The sequence below is a fragment of the Phragmites australis genome, chromosome 17, assembly GCF_958298935.1.
Source record: "Phragmites australis chromosome 17, lpPhrAust1.1, whole genome shotgun sequence".
Classification (NCBI taxonomy): Eukaryota; Viridiplantae; Streptophyta; class Magnoliopsida; order Poales; family Poaceae; genus Phragmites; species Phragmites australis.
The window spans coordinates 27,769,149-27,790,786 of record NC_084937.1 but is presented as its reverse complement, the minus strand read 5'-3'; the positions used below and the strand labels follow the sequence as shown (position 1 = coordinate 27,790,786).

General features: G+C 43.2%; 4 protein-coding genes across 5 annotated transcripts; 3 read left to right on the top strand and 1 right to left on the bottom strand.

Moving 5' to 3' along the window:
- Positions 1-1,254: 1,254 nt before the first annotated feature.
- Positions 1,255-4,954, top strand: LOC133897521 (uncharacterized). Its single transcript, XM_062338283.1, has 6 exons — positions 1,255-1,645; positions 2,730-2,929; positions 3,684-3,824; positions 3,905-3,985; positions 4,401-4,525; positions 4,601-4,954. The coding sequence occupies exons 1-6, from the start codon at positions 1,423-1,425 to the stop codon at positions 4,647-4,649; spliced, it is 819 nt and encodes a 272-aa protein (XP_062194267.1). The 5' UTR covers positions 1,255-1,422; the 3' UTR covers positions 4,650-4,954.
- A 912-nt stretch (positions 4,955-5,866) lies between these two features.
- LOC133897333 (transcription initiation factor IIB-like) lies at positions 5,867-9,409 on the top strand. 2 transcript variants are annotated; one of them, XM_062338031.1, is made up of 7 exons: positions 5,868-6,361; positions 7,123-7,147; positions 7,918-8,047; positions 8,155-8,285; positions 8,384-8,472; positions 8,929-9,005; positions 9,087-9,409. In XM_062338031.1, exons 1-7 carry the CDS (start codon positions 6,009-6,011, stop codon positions 9,218-9,220), a joined length of 939 nt encoding a protein of 312 aa, XP_062194015.1. In that variant the 5' UTR covers positions 5,868-6,008; the 3' UTR covers positions 9,221-9,409. The 2 variants fall into 2 exon arrangements, with proteins under 2 accessions (XP_062194014.1, XP_062194015.1); XM_062338030.1 differs by having other exon boundaries at positions 5,867-6,361; positions 8,929-9,409.
- A 1,460-nt stretch (positions 9,410-10,869) lies between these two features.
- LOC133897265 (triosephosphate isomerase, chloroplastic-like) lies at positions 10,870-14,512 on the bottom strand. Its single transcript, XM_062337920.1, has 9 exons — positions 14,160-14,512; positions 14,046-14,072; positions 13,198-13,267; positions 12,675-12,798; positions 12,367-12,451; positions 12,086-12,218; positions 11,799-11,972; positions 11,466-11,548; positions 10,870-11,184 (listed from the first exon to the last, which is right to left on the bottom strand). Exons 1-9 carry the CDS (start codon positions 14,313-14,315, stop codon positions 11,128-11,130), a joined length of 909 nt encoding a protein of 302 aa, XP_062193904.1. The 5' UTR covers positions 14,316-14,512; the 3' UTR covers positions 10,870-11,127.
- Positions 14,513-16,858: 2,346 nt separating this feature from the next.
- LOC133897501 (E3 ubiquitin ligase BIG BROTHER-related-like) lies at positions 16,859-20,736 on the top strand. Its single transcript, XM_062338254.1, has 7 exons — positions 16,859-17,181; positions 17,268-17,622; positions 17,704-17,750; positions 18,769-18,810; positions 18,911-19,032; positions 19,119-19,227; positions 20,409-20,736. Exons 1-7 carry the CDS (start codon positions 16,972-16,974, stop codon positions 20,460-20,462), a joined length of 939 nt encoding a protein of 312 aa, XP_062194238.1. The 5' UTR covers positions 16,859-16,971; the 3' UTR covers positions 20,463-20,736.
- Positions 20,737-21,638: the final 902 nt, after the last annotated feature.

Sequence of the window (21,638 nt, the reverse complement as noted above, 5' to 3'; positions counted from 1 at the left end):
TTTTTCAGTTTCGCTCCAACATATCCCTTTCATGGAAGCATATAGATAATTTATATGTTGAACTACTAATGTAGTTGAGTTTTGTATATGTAGAATGATCGAACGATCCTAACATATATGATATAGTTATATGGTTATTGGTTTTACTCAATATTTAAAGAAGTATTCATGACTAATATTACCTGCGTCTGATTTTTCACATACTCGATTCGTGTCAATCTGTATTAACTATGGAGACTACCCACATACGTATCCAATACTATTATATCTGACCCTAACTTCAATAAAAAATATAAAATATAATATATAATCAACGATATTATATTCCGTCCGATTACATCTCTGCCTATTGTTATAGGCCCTAGAGCTGACAACAAGAAGACCATATCCTTGTAGGAATGCGCCATATCAGGAGAGAGATAATTTGCCCTTAGGTAAAACCCGTGACTAAGGAACTCTTAATGCTAGCTTCTTATATATTAATTAGATACATCTAAGAAAAAAAAACATCTCTTCATTTTTCAATACTTATCACTTTTGATCAAATACGTATATCAAGCATAACAAAGATAGTACAAATTTTAAATATAAAATGACAAAAATACCATTAAAAACTAGCTAAAATATTCAAAACATATCGTAAATAAGTGGATAAAAGATATTTTGTAAGGATAAAATTGAAAACTACGTCTTAAAAAATGTGAAGTGATAAGTATTTAAAAACAAATAAAATAGTCAAAAATGACAAGTATTAAAAAACGGAAGAAATATGACAAACAATTTAAAGATAAAAGAATAACACGACAAACAATTTAAAGATAAGAGAGAAATAATTTGTTTAAAATAGAAAAAAAAGGAGCTCCCAGAACAATTCTAAACGAGTGTATGATAATAAATTATCTTAGAAGTTTAAAAAACTAATACTACATACATATGTTATAAATTTATTTTTTACCATAAATTTCTTATTTATCTCATGTCTTAGGTCATCTCTAACGGAGTCCCTAAATCTGCAAATTCCAGTGCTACAGTATTTTGCGGTCTACTGTAGTACTGAAAAATTCATCTCCAACAGTACTGCTACAGTGTTAATGATAGTACACTGTGCTAGTGATAGATGATACTGTAATAATATTTTGAGGATAAAAATTTAAGATAGCTGTTAGAGATGATTTTACACAGCATTAGAAGTTATCTAAAACGAGCGACAACAAGAGGGGCCAAAAGCTTCCATGGCATAGGCCTCTCATTAATCCCTTCCTCTCTCCAGAATTGCCAACCCAGCAATAACTCCTGTCCGATCGATCTATCCGTCGCCCTAACCAATACCCACTTTGAAAAAAAGGGGAAAAAATAATAAGAAGAAAGCTCCCGTGTTCTTCGACCAGAGGTGGTGGTGAGGCGACGCGAACGCGAGGCGAGATGAGGAGGACGAAGCGGCCGCTCGGCGTGGCGACGGCGTGGGTGCGGCGCCAGCCGCCCAAGGTGAAGGCCTTCCTCGCCGTGGTCACCGGCATGGCCGCGCTCGTCTTCATCCGCTTCATTGTCCACGACCACGACAACCTCTTCGTCGCCTCCGAGGCCGCGCACGCGCTTGGCATCGGCGTCCTCATCTACAAGCTCACCAAGGAGAAGACCTGCGCTGGTTTGTTTTCGGTCCCCCCCCCCCCCCCTCTTTGGCTCCCGTTCCCGATCTGCCGAGGACTAGGATGGTGTAGGAATTGACCCCTAGATTTATCGTTTCCCGAGACGTTTCTTTGGGCATGATTTTGCACAATTTTTTTTCGGAGAATCGACGGTTCGTTACGGTGTACATCTAGGAGGCGGCAGGGGCGGTGGGTTGGAATATATGTTGACCTACTTGTTTTTTGGAGTTTATGTTTTGTTCTAATTTCTGCATGTAGATTTGTGTTGGAGCTAGACAGATGTTTAGCACCGTTATGTTATATTTTAGGGTTTTCACGTTGATATATTTATTTTTTTTGGCCAGGGGGAGGGGTGGGGGATTTCGTATGGGAGATGTAGCTAATTGCTGGTCTGATATGTTGTGCCTTGTTAGCAAGTTGCAGCATGATTGTGGACATGTTTAATTACATTAACGCTTCGATTTGGCTGGAATATTCGTTAGTCTCCATTCCAAGGGTGATGTGGTGTGTTGAGATTAACTGAAGCAAGTTAGAGAAATTAAATCTTCAATAGAATTCTGTGTCATCCAGTTTTGGATCTTTCTAGCAGCTTCAATGCATAGGTTTTGATATCAACCAGCTGTGTGGCTACTCGGCATGGTTTAGAATTTGGATTTGGGAATTATCGTATCAGAGATCTGTAGATGGTTCATCTGTGAATTTGACGTGTTTTGTATAGAGCAGGTTATATTGGTGCAGCGCAGGGTTAGCTTGTGATCATTCTATTACGCGATCAGGTGTTATGCTTATCATTTGGTCTAAACATACAAATTCTTGCGTTTCAAGCTGTGAAAAATGCTTCAAAAATCCGTCATTTAATGTATATATTTTTTAATATGTTCGCCTGGTTTATAATTGTACGGTTCATTTCTGTGAATATGCTATTTGATTTAACCAGGGAATCTATTGGCATGTCACTCTATGTCTGAAGATAGCCTAGCCATGTGATGTCAGCATTTCTTTTATGCACCCCATCCTTAGGTACTAATGCTCTGATTTACTAAGAGTCGAAAAGTCTTAAGGCCTTCAATCTTAATCTTGCAGGGCTGTCCCTCAAGTCTCAGGATTTAACTGCGTTGTTTCTAGCTGTTAGACTGTACTGCAGCTTTGTCATGGAGTATGACATACATACAATTCTGGACACTGCTACACTTGTGGCTACACTGTTTGTTATTTACATGATACGGTTCAAATTGAGGTCAACTTATATGGTGGACAAGGACAACTTTGCATTGTACTATGTGGTGAGATCCTACGAATTTGTATCTTATCATTTTTAGTAATTTAGATCAGGAGCTGTACTTAGCTCTGGATTTCAATTTCTTGCATCCTTGGTTATGGTATTATATTGGAGTTGTCCAATATGTGCACAATAGAGCCACATTGTTGGTCTTGGTCTTTCATCAACAGGTTTCCTTTCTGCCGACATTTGTTAAGTAAGGCTGAGGCTGTCAGAGCTTTATGATTAGGGTGCACATAAAAAAGATTGCCATCTACTTAAGTCATTTGGTGAAGTTTTTGAAAATCATGCTGCTATTTAGTTAGTAACTGGTTTCCCTCACTTTCTATGCATGCTACTTTTGTTTTGCGAGACCATTTGCAATATTTTCCAGGCTACCCATGCTTCCATAGACCATATTTGGATAATCTGGTGGGCCTAGGTCATGTTGTCCTATTTTGCATTACAGGCTACAGTGGTGTTCTTTTACAATTAGTTTTGAGTTGCCTTCATGAATCTAGAACTGCCTTTACAACTTGCGATCTGTATCATTGTTTTTTTAATATTTTCTGGATACTAAAAGCTCTACTTGTATTATGTATGGGTATAATTTCATTGAAAATTGCATTGGACCTAACCACTAGTTGTTCTGCTAACAGAAAGCATTGGACCTATACCGCCTAGTTTTGCTTGTTCTGTCATGGCATTCGCACATCTTAGTTGTAAATTGTAATACATGCCATCTTATTGTAATGGTTTTTTGGTTACTCTCTTTTAAGGTGGTACCGTGTGCCGTGTTAGCACTACTTATTCATCCATCGACATCTCACAACATTGTGAACCGGATCTGCTGGGCGTTCTGTGTTTACCTGGAAGCTGTTTCGGTGCTGCCACAATTACGCTTGATGCAAAACACCAAGGTAGACCTGTTTATCTTACGTTTCAATTCCCTTGATTTATAGGATCAAATATTCTGACTTCAGTTTTCCATCTTTTGCAGATTGTTGAACCATTCACAGCTCACTATGTATTTGCATTGGGAGTCGCAAGGTTTCTTAGCTGTGCCCACTGGGTTCTACAGGTTCGTCTTTTAAAATCAACTCTCAAGCTTATTTCTTGTACATTTTCATAACTTTCCTTTGTATTGGAATTGGTAAGTGCATACAAAAATTTGTACACAACTCTATGATTTTGTAGGAGCATGCGTCTACTGTTATTGATGTTTATACCCAACAGATTGTTGCTGAACAATCAGGTTTCCTTTTTTTTTTTGTTTGGGCGGGGGTTGGGGGTTAGGCAAGTGAAGCCAGTTTCAATTCTCTAGCCTGTTCAGTGGTCTCACTCTTATGACTATTGTAGTTTCCCCTAGCTACCTAGCCATGATTTACATTCAGACTCTCAATTCTCTAGCTTGTTCATGTTGCTTAGTGTTACACTCATCCAAGGCACGTGATATTCAAACTCTGATCATCTGAGCAACAAATTCTGTTATGTAGGTTTTGGACACGCGTGGGCGTCTGTTGACAGCTCTGGGCTATGGCTTGTGGCCATCTATGGTGCTTCTGTCAGAAATCGTGCAGACGTTCATCCTTGCAGATTTCTGCTACTACTATGTGAAGAGGTACATTCGGTGTCACTGTTAAAGTTAATTCACTGCTACTTTGGACATTATCTAACGGTGATTGTGGTGGTACAGTGTGGTTGGTGGGCAACTGGTGCTCCGGCTTCCCTCAGGGGTGGTGTAAGAAGTGCAGCTTGATACAGAACTTTGTGGTTCACCGATTCTTATGTACTCTGAATAACAGTTATGCTCTAGTGCCCGACCTTCTGCTTCTCGTATCAAACGTGATACTGGAGCCTTTTCTTAGCTGATATTTTGAGTTTAATTGCGGGATCATCTTAAAACATAGGTTGTCGATGTGACTGTTTATAGCTGATCATGTCCTGATACCTAATCTCTAAGTACTTAGTTTCTGTATGACTGTCGTGATTTTAGAATCAGGAGGTTAATGGTGTCGTTTGGATTATAACCCGCGCATGCTTTCTGGTATTTTAGTCCGCAAATAAATTGAGCTTTAGCTATGCAAAACTTGCCATGTGAAGATTGTGAGATGATGATCACCAGGTCGTTCGTATTCACGTAACATTGGGATTATCAGGACTAGGGGTTGCTTTCAGGCTCGCTATTTAATATCCTCAATACTACTCACCTTGATTTTCTAATCTTCTGCAAATGGTCTAGTTGAATTTCGAAAGGATAGCAGTTGCCTCATGCGTTCTCGCTCGCACCACACACCAGGTCCGTTTGGAAATCCTTTGGTTTGTTGACCGAACAAGCAGAAGCTCATAACAAAGTTGTGCAGAAATGGAAGCCTTGTCTTGGTGGCTTTTGGTCTGAAAGTGAAAAGTTTGGGATTGAAGTGAACACCCGTCTTTTCACTCAGGTGTCGTCTCCAAACTTTGCCGCGACAAAATGCGCTATTCTGGTGCTGGAACTCGCCGCTCCAGGTCTAGAACCTTTTTTGTGACGTCGTGAGATCGATCAGCGAGTCAGCGAAGCCTTATCCCGTCTGCTGGGAAAAAAGTCCGAAAGCAGGAGAAGAAATCCAAGGGAAGCCAAACATGGCAACGCAAGCGAGTCAAAGACTTCACACGTGGCCGCGGCCGGATGCATTCCCAAATCCCAAGCACCACTAGACCCGATAAAAAGTTTACCATATTTACCAGTTTTTTGTTCGAATTTTATTTAAATTTATTTGAATTGTATCCAGTATTTCTGTAAATTTTATTTACGGTAAAAAAACCCTAAGCACCGCACGCCCGTACGCCACGCCATCGCAACAGCAGCCGCCCCCGACCCGACCCGACCCAACCAAACGGAAACCGGCGCAGACCAAACACGGAACTCTCGCCGAACTCATAAAAGCCGAACGCAAACTCCTCTCTCCTCCCGTCCCTCTCTCTCTCTCTCTCTCTCTCCCCGATCCCCCCTGCCTCCTCCCGTGCTCCCTCCCCCACCCCCAAATCGCCAGGCCTCGCCCCCTTCTCGAAGCACAGCACAGCAGGGGCGCGGGAGGAGGTGGAAGAGGCGGCGGTCGGGCGAGATGAGCGACTCGTTCTGCCCGGACTGCAAGAAGCAGACGGAGGTGGCGTTCGACCACTCGGCAGGGGACACCATGTGCACCGAGTGCGGCCTCGTCCTCGAGGCGCACTCCGTCGACGAGACCTCCGAGTGGCGCACCTTCGCCAACGAGTCCAACGACAACGACCCCGTCCGTGTCGGAGGCCCCTCCAACCCGCTCCTCACGGACGGCGGCCTCTCCACCGTCATCGCCAAGCCCAACGGCGCGCAGGGCGACTTCCTCTCCTCGTCCCTGGGCAGGTGGCAGAACCGCGGCTCCAACCCTGACCGATCCCTCATCCTCGCCTTCCGCACCATCGCCAACATGGCTGACAGGTACCCCTCCCTTCCTCTGTCATCTCTCCGCCGCAATCATCCTATGTTTACACGTTCGATTCGATTTCATCAAAGTGCGAGGTGGTGCCCGTGCTTTTTGCTGATTTCTCAGAGATGTGGGATTGATCGTGTGTGCGTGTGGCGCTCCCTGATTCGGATTTGAGGGGATCGATTTAGACCTCAAGAGGAGTGTGATGGGGATTTCAGGGTAATTTTGGGCTAGATTTAGAACGTCTGATTGCTCTGTGAAGACTAGGGTTGTGCTATGTTGTGGCAGATTAATTGTTGGGTGGTTTTCGCTTGGATCTGGGGGAACATCCACCTTTTATATACGGAGAAATCAAACTAATATGATTTATCCCATCAGGAACTATGAAAGGTTAGGTTTTTATTTGGGCATGCAATAGGTTCTCTCACAATTGATAAGATGGGCTCGTAACACCTCTAGATGACTATGCTACTCTGAGTTGTTTGAGGCATGTGATTTAGCCATTTAGGTACCTAGCAGCTGATAGCCTGGTGAAGGATCATTTTATGACAAGGCAAGTGCAGTTGTGAAAGCCCCCTGTTTTACCACTGGGTATAGAATAGGAAATTTATACAATAAAAATTATTGCAACATATATCTGACTCGAAAGAATAGATGAACACTGCTCAAAGCATGTTGACGAGTACTTCAATTCACTACTGAATAAGTTTAGACCTTTACCTCCATATATCTGGATTTTGTTAATATGCTAATATGAGTATTACTTCTGCAGGCTGGGTCTTGTGGCTACTATCAAGGTACAGAATCCGACGATCATTATCCATTATATTGAATTGACTACCTAAATATCTACTATCGTTAATTAGTTTTACTTGCTTGCTAGTAGTAGCTGTGATTCATCGTTTGGTTAAGTGTGTTAAATTGGCGTCTGATCATAGATCAAGGCTTGTCCTAAAATGACCTGTCCTAAATATACTGAAACTTAGTACGATCTCAGTTTCGTATGCTCACTCCAAAACAATATATGAAGTTAGTCAAGTTGCTTGTAGGGTATTTTATGAACTTTTGGCCTAGCATATATTCTAAAAGGAGTTGGAGTCCATGTTATGTACTGTAACCTTTTCATTCTATCGAAGATACTCCCTCCGATTCAAAATGTATGACGTTTAGGACATCGACACGTCTACAAGGTGACACTTTGACTAGCAATTTCCATGAAAATATGACATTTCAAATAAAGATGATTAAATATTATGAAAGTGTTTTTCATGATGAATCTAGTAACATCCATCTTACGCTGTCAATCCACGTAATTCTTTATATATTAATGGCAAAAGTTAAAAAAGGTTTGACTGGTAGGAATCCTAAAACGACATACATTTTGAATCGGAGGGAGTAGTTAGATAGCATTTTTCTGAATAGCTGGTGTATTTGCGCAATGTAAGTCCAGGTCCTTATTGTCAAGGTTCATTGCTAGGTCAAATGTTCCATACAGTAACATTAACATAATACTGGTTCATCTCTGCTTTCTAGTGAATGTGTTATTTTTCTTCTTCTTTTCTCAAAGGACCGAGCCAATGAAATCTATAAGAAGGTGGAAGATCTCAAGTCTATCAGGGGAAGAAATCAAGATGCCATATTAGCTGCTTGTCTGTATATTGCTTGTAGACAAGAAGATAGGCCTAGAACTGTAAAAGGTCATGGTGTTCTGAGAAACTTCGAACTTTCTGTAGAGTCATTTCCATGCATGCATCTGATGCCATTCCTCTTTGTGTGTGTGTGTGTGTGTGTTGGGTTGTTGCAGAAATATGTTCAGTTGCCAATGGCGCTACAAAGAAGGAAATTGGCCGAGCAAAAGAATTTATAGTGAAGCAACTGGAAGTTGAGATGGGTCAATCTATGGAGATGGGAACCATCCATGCTGGAGATTTCCTGGTTTGTTGGTTTCAATTATGTTTTAGCTTTGGTTTCATTGGCAAAGCTGGTAATTTTTTAACTGCTGAACTTAGCGTATAAACTAACAAATACTGCAGAGACGTTTCTGTTCAACTCTTGGGATGAACAATCAAGCTGTTAAAGCAGCCCAGGAGGCAGTTCAGCGCTCAGAGGAGCTTGATATAAGGTTTGGCATTTTGGACTCTGTACAGGCTGGTCCTTATCTATTTCTGTTGATTCGTGGCAAGGGCATTCTGTGACATGAACATTTTGTCTGTTTAGCTTCAATGTTGTTGGTTTTGTCTGGTTGCGGCCTTTGAATTACTGATGCTTATATTCATGTGCGGATCAGTTTTAGCCTTCTAGCCTTTTAGGCAAGCGGCCCAAATGACCATTAGAGGAACTATCCAGATAAATGAATTGCATAGATAGCTAATTTGATTTATAGTTTTATACACAACAGGCGACAACAAATAAATTTGCTGTAAGCCGTGGATGCAACTTTAGTGTTTATGTTGCATTGGGAAAGGACACAACGCCAGCCTTTAACTCCTAGACATGAGCGTTCCTAATTGGTCACTGTAGTTCACATTCTTGACCGAAGAAAATATATGCTGACACTTCCTTTCAACTTGCTGTGCAGGAGGAGCCCTATCTCAATAGCAGCGGCTGTCATTTATATGATAACCCAACTCTCAGAGGACAAGAAGCCACTTAAAGGTTTGAAACGCTGCCCCAATATCTCTTCTCCTTGTGACCGACACATTGGTGATAATACTGATAACACTGATTCTGTTGCAGATATTTCCTTGGCTACTGGCGTGGCAGAAGGCACCATCAGAAATTCGTACAAGGATCTGTATTCCTATGCTTCAAGGCTCATTCCAAACACCTATGCCAAGGAGGAAGACCTGAAGAATCTCAGCACACCTTAGGAAGTTCTCTCTTTTTGTTTTGTTTTGTTACATAAGTGGGAATTAGATTTGTCAAAGAGGAGTGATGTTGTCCCTGATTGTGACTGCCGGGCAATGTGTCGCCGCCGCGTTAACTTTATCTGAATGTACCTATGCGAACAAAGTTGTCCTGAATGCAGAAGCTAAGCCATCAGATCGAATTTCTTTCCAGAGATGTGAAGTTCCGTACATTACCTACCTCCTGAGGAATTGTGGGATAACCAAGTTGTCATTTTGGGGTGCTCCCTGGGGCCAAATGTAGATAGCAACCAAGTTCTGGACAAGCGCTAGATTTTGCGGAACTGATCTGCATTCTGCACCCTCTATTAATCTTCTGAAGAAATCAGGATCGTGTCCATCTTCATTCAGACTTTGTACAAACGCTGTGCGAGTGGAGACGTGGGAACCTTGGAAGAAAGCTTCGGCTCACGTAGCATTATCAGCAACAGCCAATGGGAAGGTTCAACAGCCGGCGATCATGCCGCGGGTCATGCATGCATGGCTGGCGGACTCGCGCCCGTCCGCGCTGGGTTCGGCGCACGAGTGGACGGCGCACTTGCGGCTTGTGCTCCAGCGGGGGCCTCGGGTGGGCTTAGCAGTCGACTATCTGCAGTAGATATTTTAAAAATTTATTTTTTATAATATTATTATAGTATCTTCTAATATTATTATAGTATTTTTTATTTTTTTCATCTTAAACACCTACCATATTTTCTATCTTCTATTACTCATTTCTTCTCTTCAAAACAAAGTCATATATTATAAACAGTATTGTGGATCTTAAAACAATCGACAAATTTACCGTTCTCTAGTTGCTAGAGTGTCACGGCTGTAACACTGTAGCACTGAAAACGGTATCCGATGCTGCGAGCGGTGACCAGCAAAACAAACTGACACATGGATGCGGCAGCATTTTGCGTGCGCTGTTGGAGCTACCCTCACATGTCACATTAGGCACACGTGGATAAAAGCAAATTATGTGAGATATATAATAGAAAGATCTTCGTTACACTTTTATCTATACCATACATTTTTATCCAATGGCTCACGTATGTATATATAGATATGATAAAAAATATGTTATATAGAGACAATGATCTACATATGAAACCCGGTCTTACATAATTTGCTTGCCGTGCGGACGGGGTACTGGGGTTGCCGAAGCCGTCCATGGCGTGGTCGGTAGCCTGGTTGTCCGTGCGCGGACGGGGTACTGGGGTTGCCGAAGCCGCCCATGGCGTGGTCGGTCGCGTGGCTGTCCGTGTAGCGAGCCGCGCAACACGCTCCAGGGTCCCCTCCACCTCTGTGGAGCCGTGGAGTGCCAGCAAGAAGGCAAACAGCAGTCGATCCGCAGGCTAGAGGACGGGAACGTTCATTCTAGATTCTAGAAACGCCGCGTTGTTTATCCAGGCGGATTGATGTTTTCGGAATTGTTTCCTCCTGCAATTGTGCTGCTTCTTTTCATTCTACTATGATGATCTTTACCAAGGCGGAACATTGGCAGTGGTCATGCTGATTATGTCAGTTCTTATTATCAAGACTTCATTTTACACTTCAGCAGCTCCTCTTTCCTTTTTAATACAGTGAATACAAAGAATCTCAGGCGGGTTCTGTAAAATTTTGCACATATATTGGCAGCTCCTCGACCAATAACCACGGCGTTGATTTATTGACTTTCGATTTTGAGATCATAATACTACACTGATCACTCGCTAAGGTACAACTGAACTCCCGTCACGTAAAAAAAGGTCTACGAGAAAAAAAGATGGGTAACATATTGCATTATTATTTTTGTCGTGCTACAACTCAGAAAAACCAGAAGGTGCATCGGGCTTTTATGGTATGGCAGCCGAACTGCCTCTCTGATCACTTATTTCTAACAGGGTGCATCAGGCTGCAACTTTCTTGGAAGTCACTGAGTTGATAATGGTGGCAAAATCCAGACCCTGAAAGCACGAAGATATCGGTTAGCACTTGGCAGATCAGAGACGATATAGAAGCTGCATTCATTATTCAAAAATTTTACTGCTTATTAAGGGTTTTATAACCAATATGCTCCATATGAAGTGGAGAAATCAATATGCATAGTCCTATTAAACACCAGCGAACAAACACACAAGAACGCCACAGGCAGATAAGTTTAATAACTACTAGTAGCAGCAACTAATGACAGAAGTTACAGAACACAGGAGATTATGTTTCAAGATCTTCTACCAATTTCTCATACCTTCAAAGAGGCACCACCAACAAGGAAGCCATCAATATCTTCTTTCTTTGCTAGCTCTGCACAATTGGCTGCATTTACTGAACCTGCAACAGAAGCATAAGATAGATGGTCATATCATAGAGTCAGTAAGTCATGTTAAAACACCCCATAACAGCACTGAAATAAAATACAACAGACATCTGTAGAGAAATTTTAGCTTTAGGAGTTACTATCTCTCATACTAAATTAGTAAATCACGGTTCCTAAGTTCAATTTAATCATAAATTCCATTAGTAGGAAAGAAAGCAGAGAAACAAATTGATCCTGATATAGCGAATGACATGAGAAACTAACCTCCGTAAATTATTCGAATGCTAGAAGCAACATCAGGAGATGCGTTGGTTTTCAACCAATCGCGTACAGCAGCATGAACTTCCTGGGCTTGCTCAGGAGTAGCAACTTTTCCGGTTCCAATAGCCCAAACAGGCTCATATGCAATTACAACATCGGCCCAGTTTGAAATACTATCTGAAAGCAGATACATGTTGCATATACATCAGCTCCTCAACAAAAATCAGTGATGTATGATTTCTTCTCAAGAATGCCCATAAAATAATTTACTCAAGATGAAGAAATTTCACCTGCAAAAGCCTTCATCTGCTTAAAACATACATCAAAAGTTTTCCCAGCTTCCCTCTCTTCCAACAGCTCTCCTATGCAAGCAATAACCTTAACATTTTGGCTCAATGCATATGCAGCCTTCTTCCCAATAAACTGCATTGGAACAACTTTTTATAGTACAATCTGAAACTATGTTTCTGCATGGCAACAACAATCATGCATCTCAAAGGCAAACCCAGAATATTGCGGCATCAGCAAGAGAAGTACCGATCAAGTAGCATATGCCGCATATAATAATTACCTCATCATTTTCACCAATAATATGTCTACGCTCTGAGTGCCCAAGAATAACCCATTGACAGCCGATGTCCACCAATTGTTCTGCACTGGAGTTTTTTAAGGGAAAAGTAAAATTCAATTAGCAAAGCCAGAAGTAAAAAGTTAAATTTCTAATCCTTCATTACCTACCATACAAAGTTCATGTAATAAAGCAAACAACACATAATGCTGCTTTTGTTATCATCACTGTACAAATAGTTGCAATCTACATGCATATACTAAGAAAAGAAAAGGGCAATAAATTTTAGCTCCCAGTGAACCAGTACCAACCTGATCTCTCCAGTGTAGGCTCCTCCTTTTCCAATCCACACGTTCTGAGCAGATATCTCAATGCGATCAGTCAGTGAATTCTTGACCTGATCGATATAAATGAACGGAGGTGCTACCACAACATCTGCAGTATTGCCATAACTCCACACCTTAGTATGCATGATGTATTAAGCGAAAAAAAGCAGTAAAGTTACATAGAATTTTCTAAAGAATCATCTTGACAATATAGATATATCTTTGCTCACAGTAGGGGCCTTCCCTACTGTTTTTTTCCTAAAAAACTTGAGCAGAAGATCCAAACATGTTGGAATTAGCATTGGATTGATACCATTGTAGTCTGTACAGCACATGAAGCAAATAAGCGATAGCAGTAAAAAAACACAAATACTATAGAAAGGAAGATTACGAGGAACCTATGTGCAACAGGGAAACATTAGATATACCATTCAAATGCATGAATCAAATGTGCGCATCGTATAGAGAGGAAGGTTAGGATATGTGAAGATGAAACAATTAGGCTTACCTACATCAGATTCGAGTGTAGCGGCATTCAAGTCAGAGACAAGCTTGCTAATGGAGTCCTTTGTTCCATTCTGAAGCGAGGGAAAAGAAGGGAGACAAAAAATACAGACATCAACACCAGAAATTCTGAGATGTCTGACCAAAAAAGTAAAGGTTATAACTTAATATTGTTAGCATTAGCACTCTAAGTGAAGAAGCTGCACATATGAAATATGATGGTTCTCCAAAAAAAAATTGAGTCCTCAGTTAGCTAGTCTAAAGATGACCTTAAAAAAATGAACCTCCAAATTTCAAGCTTTATTTTGGACTGATGAAACTTGTAGACCCCGAGCATCCATCATTTTTCTACATTCCCTCGGATCCCTCCCCTCCCTCTAGGCCTCTCCAAGCTTAGCAAACAGGATCAAGAAAGCGCCGTGGCTTCTTTATCCTCGTGGGTCGTGACACCAAGAACTGTAACATTCCCTGGCTCCTCAACTTAGATGTTCCAAAATCTCAGTTTAATGAAATTAGACCAAACGAAGTTTCCTACGGACAGAAAACGAAAGATGCAAAATCTAAGAAACCTTTTTTATATACCCAACAAAATGTTTTTGGTAGGCCAAGCTAAACTAGGCAGCACACAAGCGATTCTATTTCCAGCAAACGACCAGCTACGTAGTAGATCACGATGTATGGATGACGACAAATCTCATCCCAGTTCCATTGGAATGCCCAAGGCGGCAACCGCAATGCAGCAACGACCAAAAGATCATATAGTTACTGCATCATCTCCACTGAGCACCCTACTGCTCATCAATACTGACAACCCCAAGGCACGTAAAGCTGAAGCAGAGAGCGAGCACTTACGCACTTCCAGTTACCCCCCACGAAGAACTGCAAAGGAGAAGGAAACGTAAGCATGGGCAGCAGAAACCACGGGAGGCAAGTGGATATAAAGAAAAAAGGGAAGCGGCGGCGCACCTTGCCGGATCCGGCCATGGCGACGACGCGCTGGGCGCGGCGGCGCGAGCAGGCGAGGCGGAGCTGCTGCGGCGCGGCGGGAGCGGCCGCCGCGGCGCGGCGGAGGTCAGCGAGGCGGGGGAGCTGAGAGGACGCGAGGTACGACGGCGCCGCCATTCTCTGTCGAGCTGCTGCGGTTGGTGAGTGGGGTGAGGCGAGGCTCGAGGCTGGTGTTCCCCACCCACCGTCCTCTGATGATGCGCGCAGCCGCAGCCACCGGACGGGGGAAGGGGCGGGGTAGGCGAGGGACAGCGACCCGTGCGGGAGTGCGCGGCCACGGCTTTGTCTGGCCGCCCCCGCGCCTTATCGGCCCACGGATAGGGCACCGAGGGCCGCGGATCCTGCCACGTTCCCTGCCGCAGCAGAGAGCGGAGATACCAGGGCGCGGCGCGGCTGGGCCGGCCCAGCTGGAGGGCGACTGCCCAGCGCGCCGGCTCCTGGAATTCCTCGTCCCCTCCCTGTGTGCGCGAACAAGCTTTCAGCTCGGTGGTTGCGAGCCGCCGCGTCGGGCCTTCGACCCTCGGCTCTTATTCTCAGATGATTTTTTTTTTTTTTTTGCGAAGGGATGAAAATATATTAGACAGAAACCATAATATATCCCCAAGTTACACCGAAGAACCCAAAGAAAAGGAAAATAACATCAAAGTCCATTTGGGTCTTCTCCTTCATCGACGACGACTGCTCCGGTTGCCGCCGCCAAACTCGAACACCGGAACCGGAACCGGCTCCACAGCTGCACTGGCAAGGGGCTCCAAACATTGGTAAAAGCCGCAAGAACCAACGCCATGGACACACCACAACGCATCTGGACCACTGAACGGACATCGGCCGCCGACTTGCCAGGCGCAGGAGGGAAGAGGAACTGGCGCCGCTATCATCAACAAACAACAACAGCCCAGAGAGGAGTCTGCAGTAGCACGCCTAGGAAGCACCCAAGCAGACCACGCAGAAGAGGACGCCGACGCCGACGACCAAAGGGCCGGCTCGGAAACCAAAAGCGATCATGGGGGTAACAGAAAGTTCCATCCCAATCGCAAGACACAACCTCACGAGGACATCTCCAGAGAGAACATCACTAGAACTGCCTCGGAGGATAGGCCGCCTCCACTGCAACTCGTAGGGGCAAACGCCGACACAGACGCCGCCGCAGCCGAAGAAGAGGCAGGGAAGCACAAAAGCGCCCCGCAGACAAATCGCAGAGGCACAGTAGAGCATCCACCTCACCTCAGCCCCATGGAACTCAACGTCTCCGCCGAATCCGCCGGAGATGAAGTGGGGAATCCAAAAGCTCGATGGAGTCCATGCCGACACCACCGAGAAAGCCGTAGACTAACCTAAAAAACTAGAAAACTACACTACCAGAAGCCGATGGCCGGGCCGCCCTCCGCCTCCGACGCCGGCAAGGCCGTCGGAGGAGAGAGGGCCGGCCGAATCGACGCCGGAGAGAAGGTCGCCTCTTTTTCGCTTGGAGCGACTGTAGCAGGGGGAAGAGTCGAGAGAATGGTGTGACGTTGTTCTCGAGTGAGAGGTCCTGTCTCTCAGATGAATTTTTTGAGACTCTCGAGTATCTTTGGACTATAATGGAAGCATGATAGTGTCTATTATTTGTATAGTTGTAGGTTTAGTGAATCTCCTTAGTAAGATGTGTGTATAGATGGTAAGTTTAGGTGTGTGTAAATGTGAGCATATATTAAATATGATGTGAGTTTATACAGTACTGCTTGTTTTTAGTGTTGATGATAAAAAAACCATTCGTCGGTGCGCACCTATTAGGTAGAGGTGGATAGACATTCCAGGAGATACAATGGGTCCTGACCAAGGGCCCGTCCTCGTGTTTCTCGCCAACGCTAATACCCCGTCGCCGGTACTGGCCGTGAGATATGCTTGTTTGTTCGTCTCGCTAGCTAGATGCTCGGTCTGACGAATCATGACCACAAACCAAGGCCTAACTAGAGTTTTCACTTCACCGGCATGTCGACAAGTTAAAATTTCACAAACAGGAGCAAGGGTTTTAATTTTATTTTACAATTTTTTCACTGATGAAAAGCCTGAAACTTGTAAAATTTTATTAAAGATTTTGATTTTTTTCCTCTATTAGTGAAAAATTCTAAAATTAATATTTTATTCTCCTTTAAGAATACTGATATTCGCAAAATTTTGACGATATTTTAATCCTATACAGAAATGCTAGATGGTATCCGCAGTTCGTTTGCAGCAGTACGGATCATGAAAGTACCGTTGACGAGTCCCGCACGAATCACGAAGACGGAATAGGCACCAGGAATGTCCGAGATTCTACTTGACATTTTTCTAACGAAAATTCGGAAGCAACTGTTGCCCGTATCAATGACAAGTGGGTCCAAATACGCATTATGCCCCACACGTCGGTCACGTAACCATACGTCCACACCTATACAGATCGAGTAGGTGAGCCCCCACCAGTTCCCATCCTTGATGACGGTGTACGGAGCGGCACCTCCTACACCCAGCAACACACCCCGTACTTACCCACATCTAACTGACAGGTGGCTCCAAACAGAATGGGACCCAGTTTCAGTGACTAACACCTAACCAAGACGCAATCGGTTCGGAGACTTAGCTTGACCGGACCACCCTGTTTAAACCGAAACCCCGCGGCTAATCTGTCATCAGTTGACACAAACGCGGCATTAATTATTTCCCCGTCGCCTCCCTTCGCGTAACCCGAGTGGGCTTAACCCGAGTTGGTAATCCATTTTCTCGTCTCGCCCCGTGGCTAATCTCGGTCGCCGCCATGGAAGATTCGAAGGGGAGCGGCGGCGGCGGCGGCGGCGCCGATAAGCCCAGCGCTGAGCCAAACCCTAACCCGCCTCTGGCAGCCGCGGCGGCGGCTACCGAGGCCGGGCACGAGGGCGACGCCGCGGCTGAGGCGGCGCGGCGCCCGTTCACGGCCCTCAGCCAGGAAGAGGCCGACCTCGCCCTCGCCCGCGTCCTGCAAGAGCAGGCAAGCGACGGCGAGATCTCGCGGCCCTCGGCCGTTCCTAGGGTTCCTTCACCGCTGCGATTAACCTGTGCTTCGGATCGGTGCAGGAGCGGGCGTACATGTTGCTTCAGATGAACGGAGGCGGTGGCGTGGGCAGCGACTACGGGAGCTCGGAGGCTGGGAGCTACGAGTACGGCGAGGAGGGCGAGGAGGAGGAGTTGGAGCACCACCTCCGCGTCCACCACCACGAGCACCCGGTGGGCGATGGTGACGGCGAGGGCGAGGGTGCCGAGGGCGCCGAGGGGAGCGACTACGAGGAGGATTTTGAGGAGGATGAGGAAGTAGAGCCAGAGTTAGATCCTGCTGAGTTTGAGGACGATGAGGCTTACGCTCGTGCGCTGCAGGATGCTGAGGAGCGTGAGGTAGCTGCCCGGCTCATGGCTCTCGCTGGTCTCAGCGATTGTGAGTACAAACGAGGCTTTCCCCCAGTTTAGTTCGCATTTTAGATGGTTACTGGTTTACAATTTTTATTTTCTTTTGCAGGGCGAGCAGTGGATGTGGAGCATGAGGAGCATGTTAATGATCCACAGGTTGTGATTCATCTCTTATCTTTGATGAACTTTACATTTGTTTGGAAGTGAGAATCACTTGAGTTTGTAATGATTGACCTTGGGAAACAAAATGCTTGTATTGTCTTCTCTACTTTTCATATTTTATGCATGTAAACTCGTGATTGCTTCTTCTTTGGTTAATACAAAGACAGATGTAGTTATTTCATAAAGGAGTGAGCATGATTGGCGCCATAATGTATTGAATCAGTGAAAATAATTTCGACTCTGTACTTTATAAATATCATAATACTTTCCTTGGATAGATTGTCAACATTCTTTCCTATCTGAAACACGACCGTTTTTTGGTCCAAATTGATGCCGTTTGATCGCACATATTCTAGGGTATCGCCTTTTGTGTTTACTGAAGGGAATACTCACTTACTTGATGCTATGCTTGTTTAATTTTATTTCTAACCTAAAACAAAATAATGTTGCGATGAAAATGGCAGCTATATTGATGGTAAAAGGAATCATACTAGGCCGATGACTTATCGGAAGTTATCATTTAAAGTGCTGTCATAAGTGCACCAAGTTCCTTCCTGAGGATACCTTTGTTCTTCCAAAATTTAACCTGGATTCATCGTTATTCAGATAGATCTGCAACTTCTTTCTTGATTGGTTTCATCTTCAAATGATAAGCATGTTTTCGTGACGCTGTTCATATTTGGAGTTCAGAACCTAAATAAGAGATCTTATCCAGTTGAATGTTTGAGTTATGATTGGATTTTCCTTAATCGGCTTGAATTGTCTGTTCTTCTAGCAATAAAATCCAGAAGCAACATAGAACCCATAATTTCATGACAACTGGTCAAGTTCTACTGTTGCCCTTGTTCCTCTAGGGATCGGCGTATTAGCTCCAACGAACCCTGCAATTTCTATGGAGAATCTATATCGTTGTTCACATATTGGTCTTACTTTCTTGCATACTTGTTTATAATCAGCCGCCATGATCAATAATAGACAACTTACGCTTTTTTATGCTTTTATCAAAACCCAGGAGGCATGGCAGGAGGTTGATCCAGATGAGTACTCTTACGAGGCAAGTTACATTTCTTTCTATCTTATCATTAATTTGCCAAGCCCTACATTTGAAGATGCAAAGTTGATATAAAATGCTAACCGTTTGCATCTTGATTCAGGAATTAGTTGCATTGGGCGAAGTAGTTGGGACAGAAAGCAGAGGTCTCTCTGCTGATACACTTGCTTCTTTACCTTCAGTAACATACAAGACACAAGATGTTCAGGATGGCAACACAGAGCAGTATGTGCAAATAATTGAAGTTTTCTAGCTTTACAATAATCTATATTCTACTCATTGAAATCCTGATGTATCATTATTGTTGATAGATGTGTAATTTGCCGTGTGGAATTTGAGGAAGGTGAATCTTTGATTGCACTTCCCTGCAAGCACTCCTACCATCCTGAATGCATAAACCAATGGTTGCAGATAAATAAGGTATGATGACCCTTCTAAGGTTCCACTTATTTGAATGGCTAGAAAATTTACTTCTACTTGTCCTTCCTTGAACGCCGTGGTGAAGACCCACAGGCTGTCACACACGCATGCACCTGAAGGGAGTTTGCATCACAACGAGTGGGGGTGCTGTATTAGTATGTTTGATATTGGTTCTAGATCATCTTTTTGAGCGAAAAGTCAAGATCATTCTATGGGCCATTCAGCATGCTCATGGTTTATGTATTGATGGCATGCTGGTTATTCTAGTTGTGCAGCTGTTGTCTGTTGTACCCTTGCACCATTGTTCACCATTTGGAAGAAAAAAAATTAGTTGCAGATAAGCATAGAATGCTAATGATATTGTGGGACCCAGTAACAGGCCAGACATGCATACTTTTGAAAGAACAATATTCTATTATTTTTCTTGATAGAGTCCCTACATTCGAAAGATTTAGCAAGTCCACAAATCTTTGAAGCCGGTATGCATCAATGCATAGCTAGGGATATATTAACTAGGTTTTGCATGACGTTTAGTTAAAATACTTCTATAGTTTTATCTGTTCAATTTCAACTACATTAATCTTGGGTACATTTGGATGTTAGTAAATACTCCATATGCTTTTTAAATATAAGAATGGTTCAGGAACCTTAAATCAATCCAGTCTGGCAAAACATTTCCGTCTTTTTATTAGTGTGCTAAAAGCATTCAGTCAGTAGTAGTAGCACTATTATTGTTTGTAACAGCTTTCTCTTTATTTTATTAGTGAGCAAATATTGGTCTGTACTCAGTTGTGATACTCTATACGTTGACTGGAAACTTAGTGCCCTTGACAGATTAACAAGTTTTATTTATCCATGGCGACTGGCGAAACCGCTATACTCTGTAGTTGCTACACAATCTGTATTCAGGTCAAGTTAGAGGTTTCGTGTGATGGTATTGGTCTGCTTGACTCTTGTTATCTTACTGCCTGAGCAAAGAGAGTAGCTATCGGCTGTAGCTGTACATATAATGTTAGCCTATTTCAGCATTCCCTATCGGCATATTGTGTCATGTCAATCCTTACCTTGCAAAGTAACTCATATTATGCGTACCATCTGGTTTGCGGCATAATGTGAGCACTTCTAAACACAACATTATCTGTTGGCCCAAAAATTGACAAAACATCCCTGGTTATTGGCAGGTATGCCCTATGTGTAGCGCAGAAGTTTCAACCTCAGGCAACAAGGAGGCATGACCGCTCTCTTATGGCCATTGTCGGCAGTTGATGGGAATAACTAGTGGCATCACTGTAGCATCTGTATTCTTGAATCAAAATCAGCAAAAATGTTTCACAAACATGCGAGGAGATCAGGAAATGATCCTCTTGTCAGTCTCAAGTCCTCTCCTGGCTCTGCTCACTGTTCTTTTGTTGCCTTGCCGCCATGATCTATATTCCCTTGAGATGCCTTATGGCTGTTGTATGATCCTTAAAATTCGCCAATTATATTATATTATTAGTCATTCTTTTACTGATTGTGTGATCATCGTATCTTGTTGAATGCTGATGCTGTTTTTCCCACTGCACACATGTTTTTACATATTATATGTTGAGTCTTGAGTGATCATGAACATGATGACAGTTCGAAAATGTAGAAGGGGAAATGAAACAATATTGAGGGCTTCTGGAAACTAGAGCTGTCAATTTTGGGTCATTGAAACATTTTCCACTGCTGGTTAGATTATACATTGAGATCTTTAACTAATGCTGTCAGATGTATTAGAAAATCTTGAATTAATGCACTTAGATGTACTTAGATATAGTGAAAATTGATTGCTATAGTTAAGATGTTTTTAGGATGCGTTGGAATCAATACTCCCAGCAAAGTTTAGGTCTGTTTAGCAGAGTTCTTAGCTTTCTGGTTGGAATAAGGGGAAGTTCTGTCAAACTGTATTTTTTAGTTTTTAGCTTCCTGAGTGGAATTTATGGGTGTGATTCTCTGAAATGAACTGGAAGCTGAGGAGCTGAAAAAATCAGTTTCTCTTAATTCATTTCTCACACAGAATCACTTCCTCTATATATTTTATTTTAAAGATTTATTAGAAAATTATTTTCAACCATAGAATCACTCCCTTCAGATAATTACTTTGAAAAAAAAATAGATTATAAATACTCTACCAATCAGGACCTTATTGCGGAGAGATTTATGTACCGGTAGGAAACACTGCTGAGGTCAGTGTTGAGATCACTCTTTAATTGTTGTGGGGGTGCTGCCTGTTATGTGCTTGCCTCGCTGGTAGTCTGGTGGGTCTTTTTATTCTTTGGATGCAAATGTCAGTTGTGTGGATGTGTTTTTTCCCAACCGTTAGATTAGTATGACCTGTGCCATCGGACGGTCAAAAGCCTTATTCTGAGGACCGTGGCTCACGCTCC

Excerpts from the sequence above, each read along its gene's own strand:
- LOC133897521 (XM_062338283.1), top strand. The coding sequence starts at position 1,423 with ATGAGGAGGACGAAGCGGCCGCTCGGCGTGGCGACGGCGTGGGTGCGG. Across the intron at positions 1,646-2,729 it reads CAAGGAGAAGACCTGCGCTG|GGCTGTCCCTCAAGTCTCAG; the intron begins GTTTGTTTTCGG and ends TTAATCTTGCAG. Across the intron at positions 4,526-4,600 it reads TGCTACTACTATGTGAAGAG|TGTGGTTGGTGGGCAACTGG; the intron begins GTACATTCGGTG and ends GTGGTGGTACAG.
- LOC133897333 (XM_062338030.1), top strand. The coding sequence starts at position 6,009 with ATGAGCGACTCGTTCTGCCCGGACTGCAAGAAGCAGACGGAGGTGGCG. Across the intron at positions 6,362-7,122 it reads ATCGCCAACATGGCTGACAG|GCTGGGTCTTGTGGCTACTA; the intron begins GTACCCCTCCCT and ends TTACTTCTGCAG. Across the intron at positions 8,473-8,928 it reads TCAGAGGAGCTTGATATAAG|GAGGAGCCCTATCTCAATAG; the intron begins GTTTGGCATTTT and ends CTTGCTGTGCAG.
- LOC133897265 (XM_062337920.1), bottom strand. The coding sequence starts at position 14,315 with ATGGCGGCGCCGTCGTACCTCGCGTCCTCTCAGCTCCCCCGCCTCGCT. Across the intron at positions 11,973-12,085 it reads GCAGATGAAGGCTTTTGCAG|ATAGTATTTCAAACTGGGCC; the intron begins GTGAAATTTCTT and ends ATCTGCTTTCAG. Across the intron at positions 11,549-11,798 it reads CATTCGAATAATTTACGGAG|GTTCAGTAAATGCAGCCAAT; the intron begins GTTAGTTTCTCA and ends CTTCTGTTGCAG.
- LOC133897501 (XM_062338254.1), top strand. The coding sequence starts at position 16,972 with ATGGAAGATTCGAAGGGGAGCGGCGGCGGCGGCGGCGGCGCCGATAAG. Across the intron at positions 17,182-17,267 it reads CCCGCGTCCTGCAAGAGCAG|GAGCGGGCGTACATGTTGCT; the intron begins GCAAGCGACGGC and ends GGATCGGTGCAG. Across the intron at positions 17,623-17,703 it reads TCTCGCTGGTCTCAGCGATT|GGCGAGCAGTGGATGTGGAG; the intron begins GTGAGTACAAAC and ends TTTCTTTTGCAG.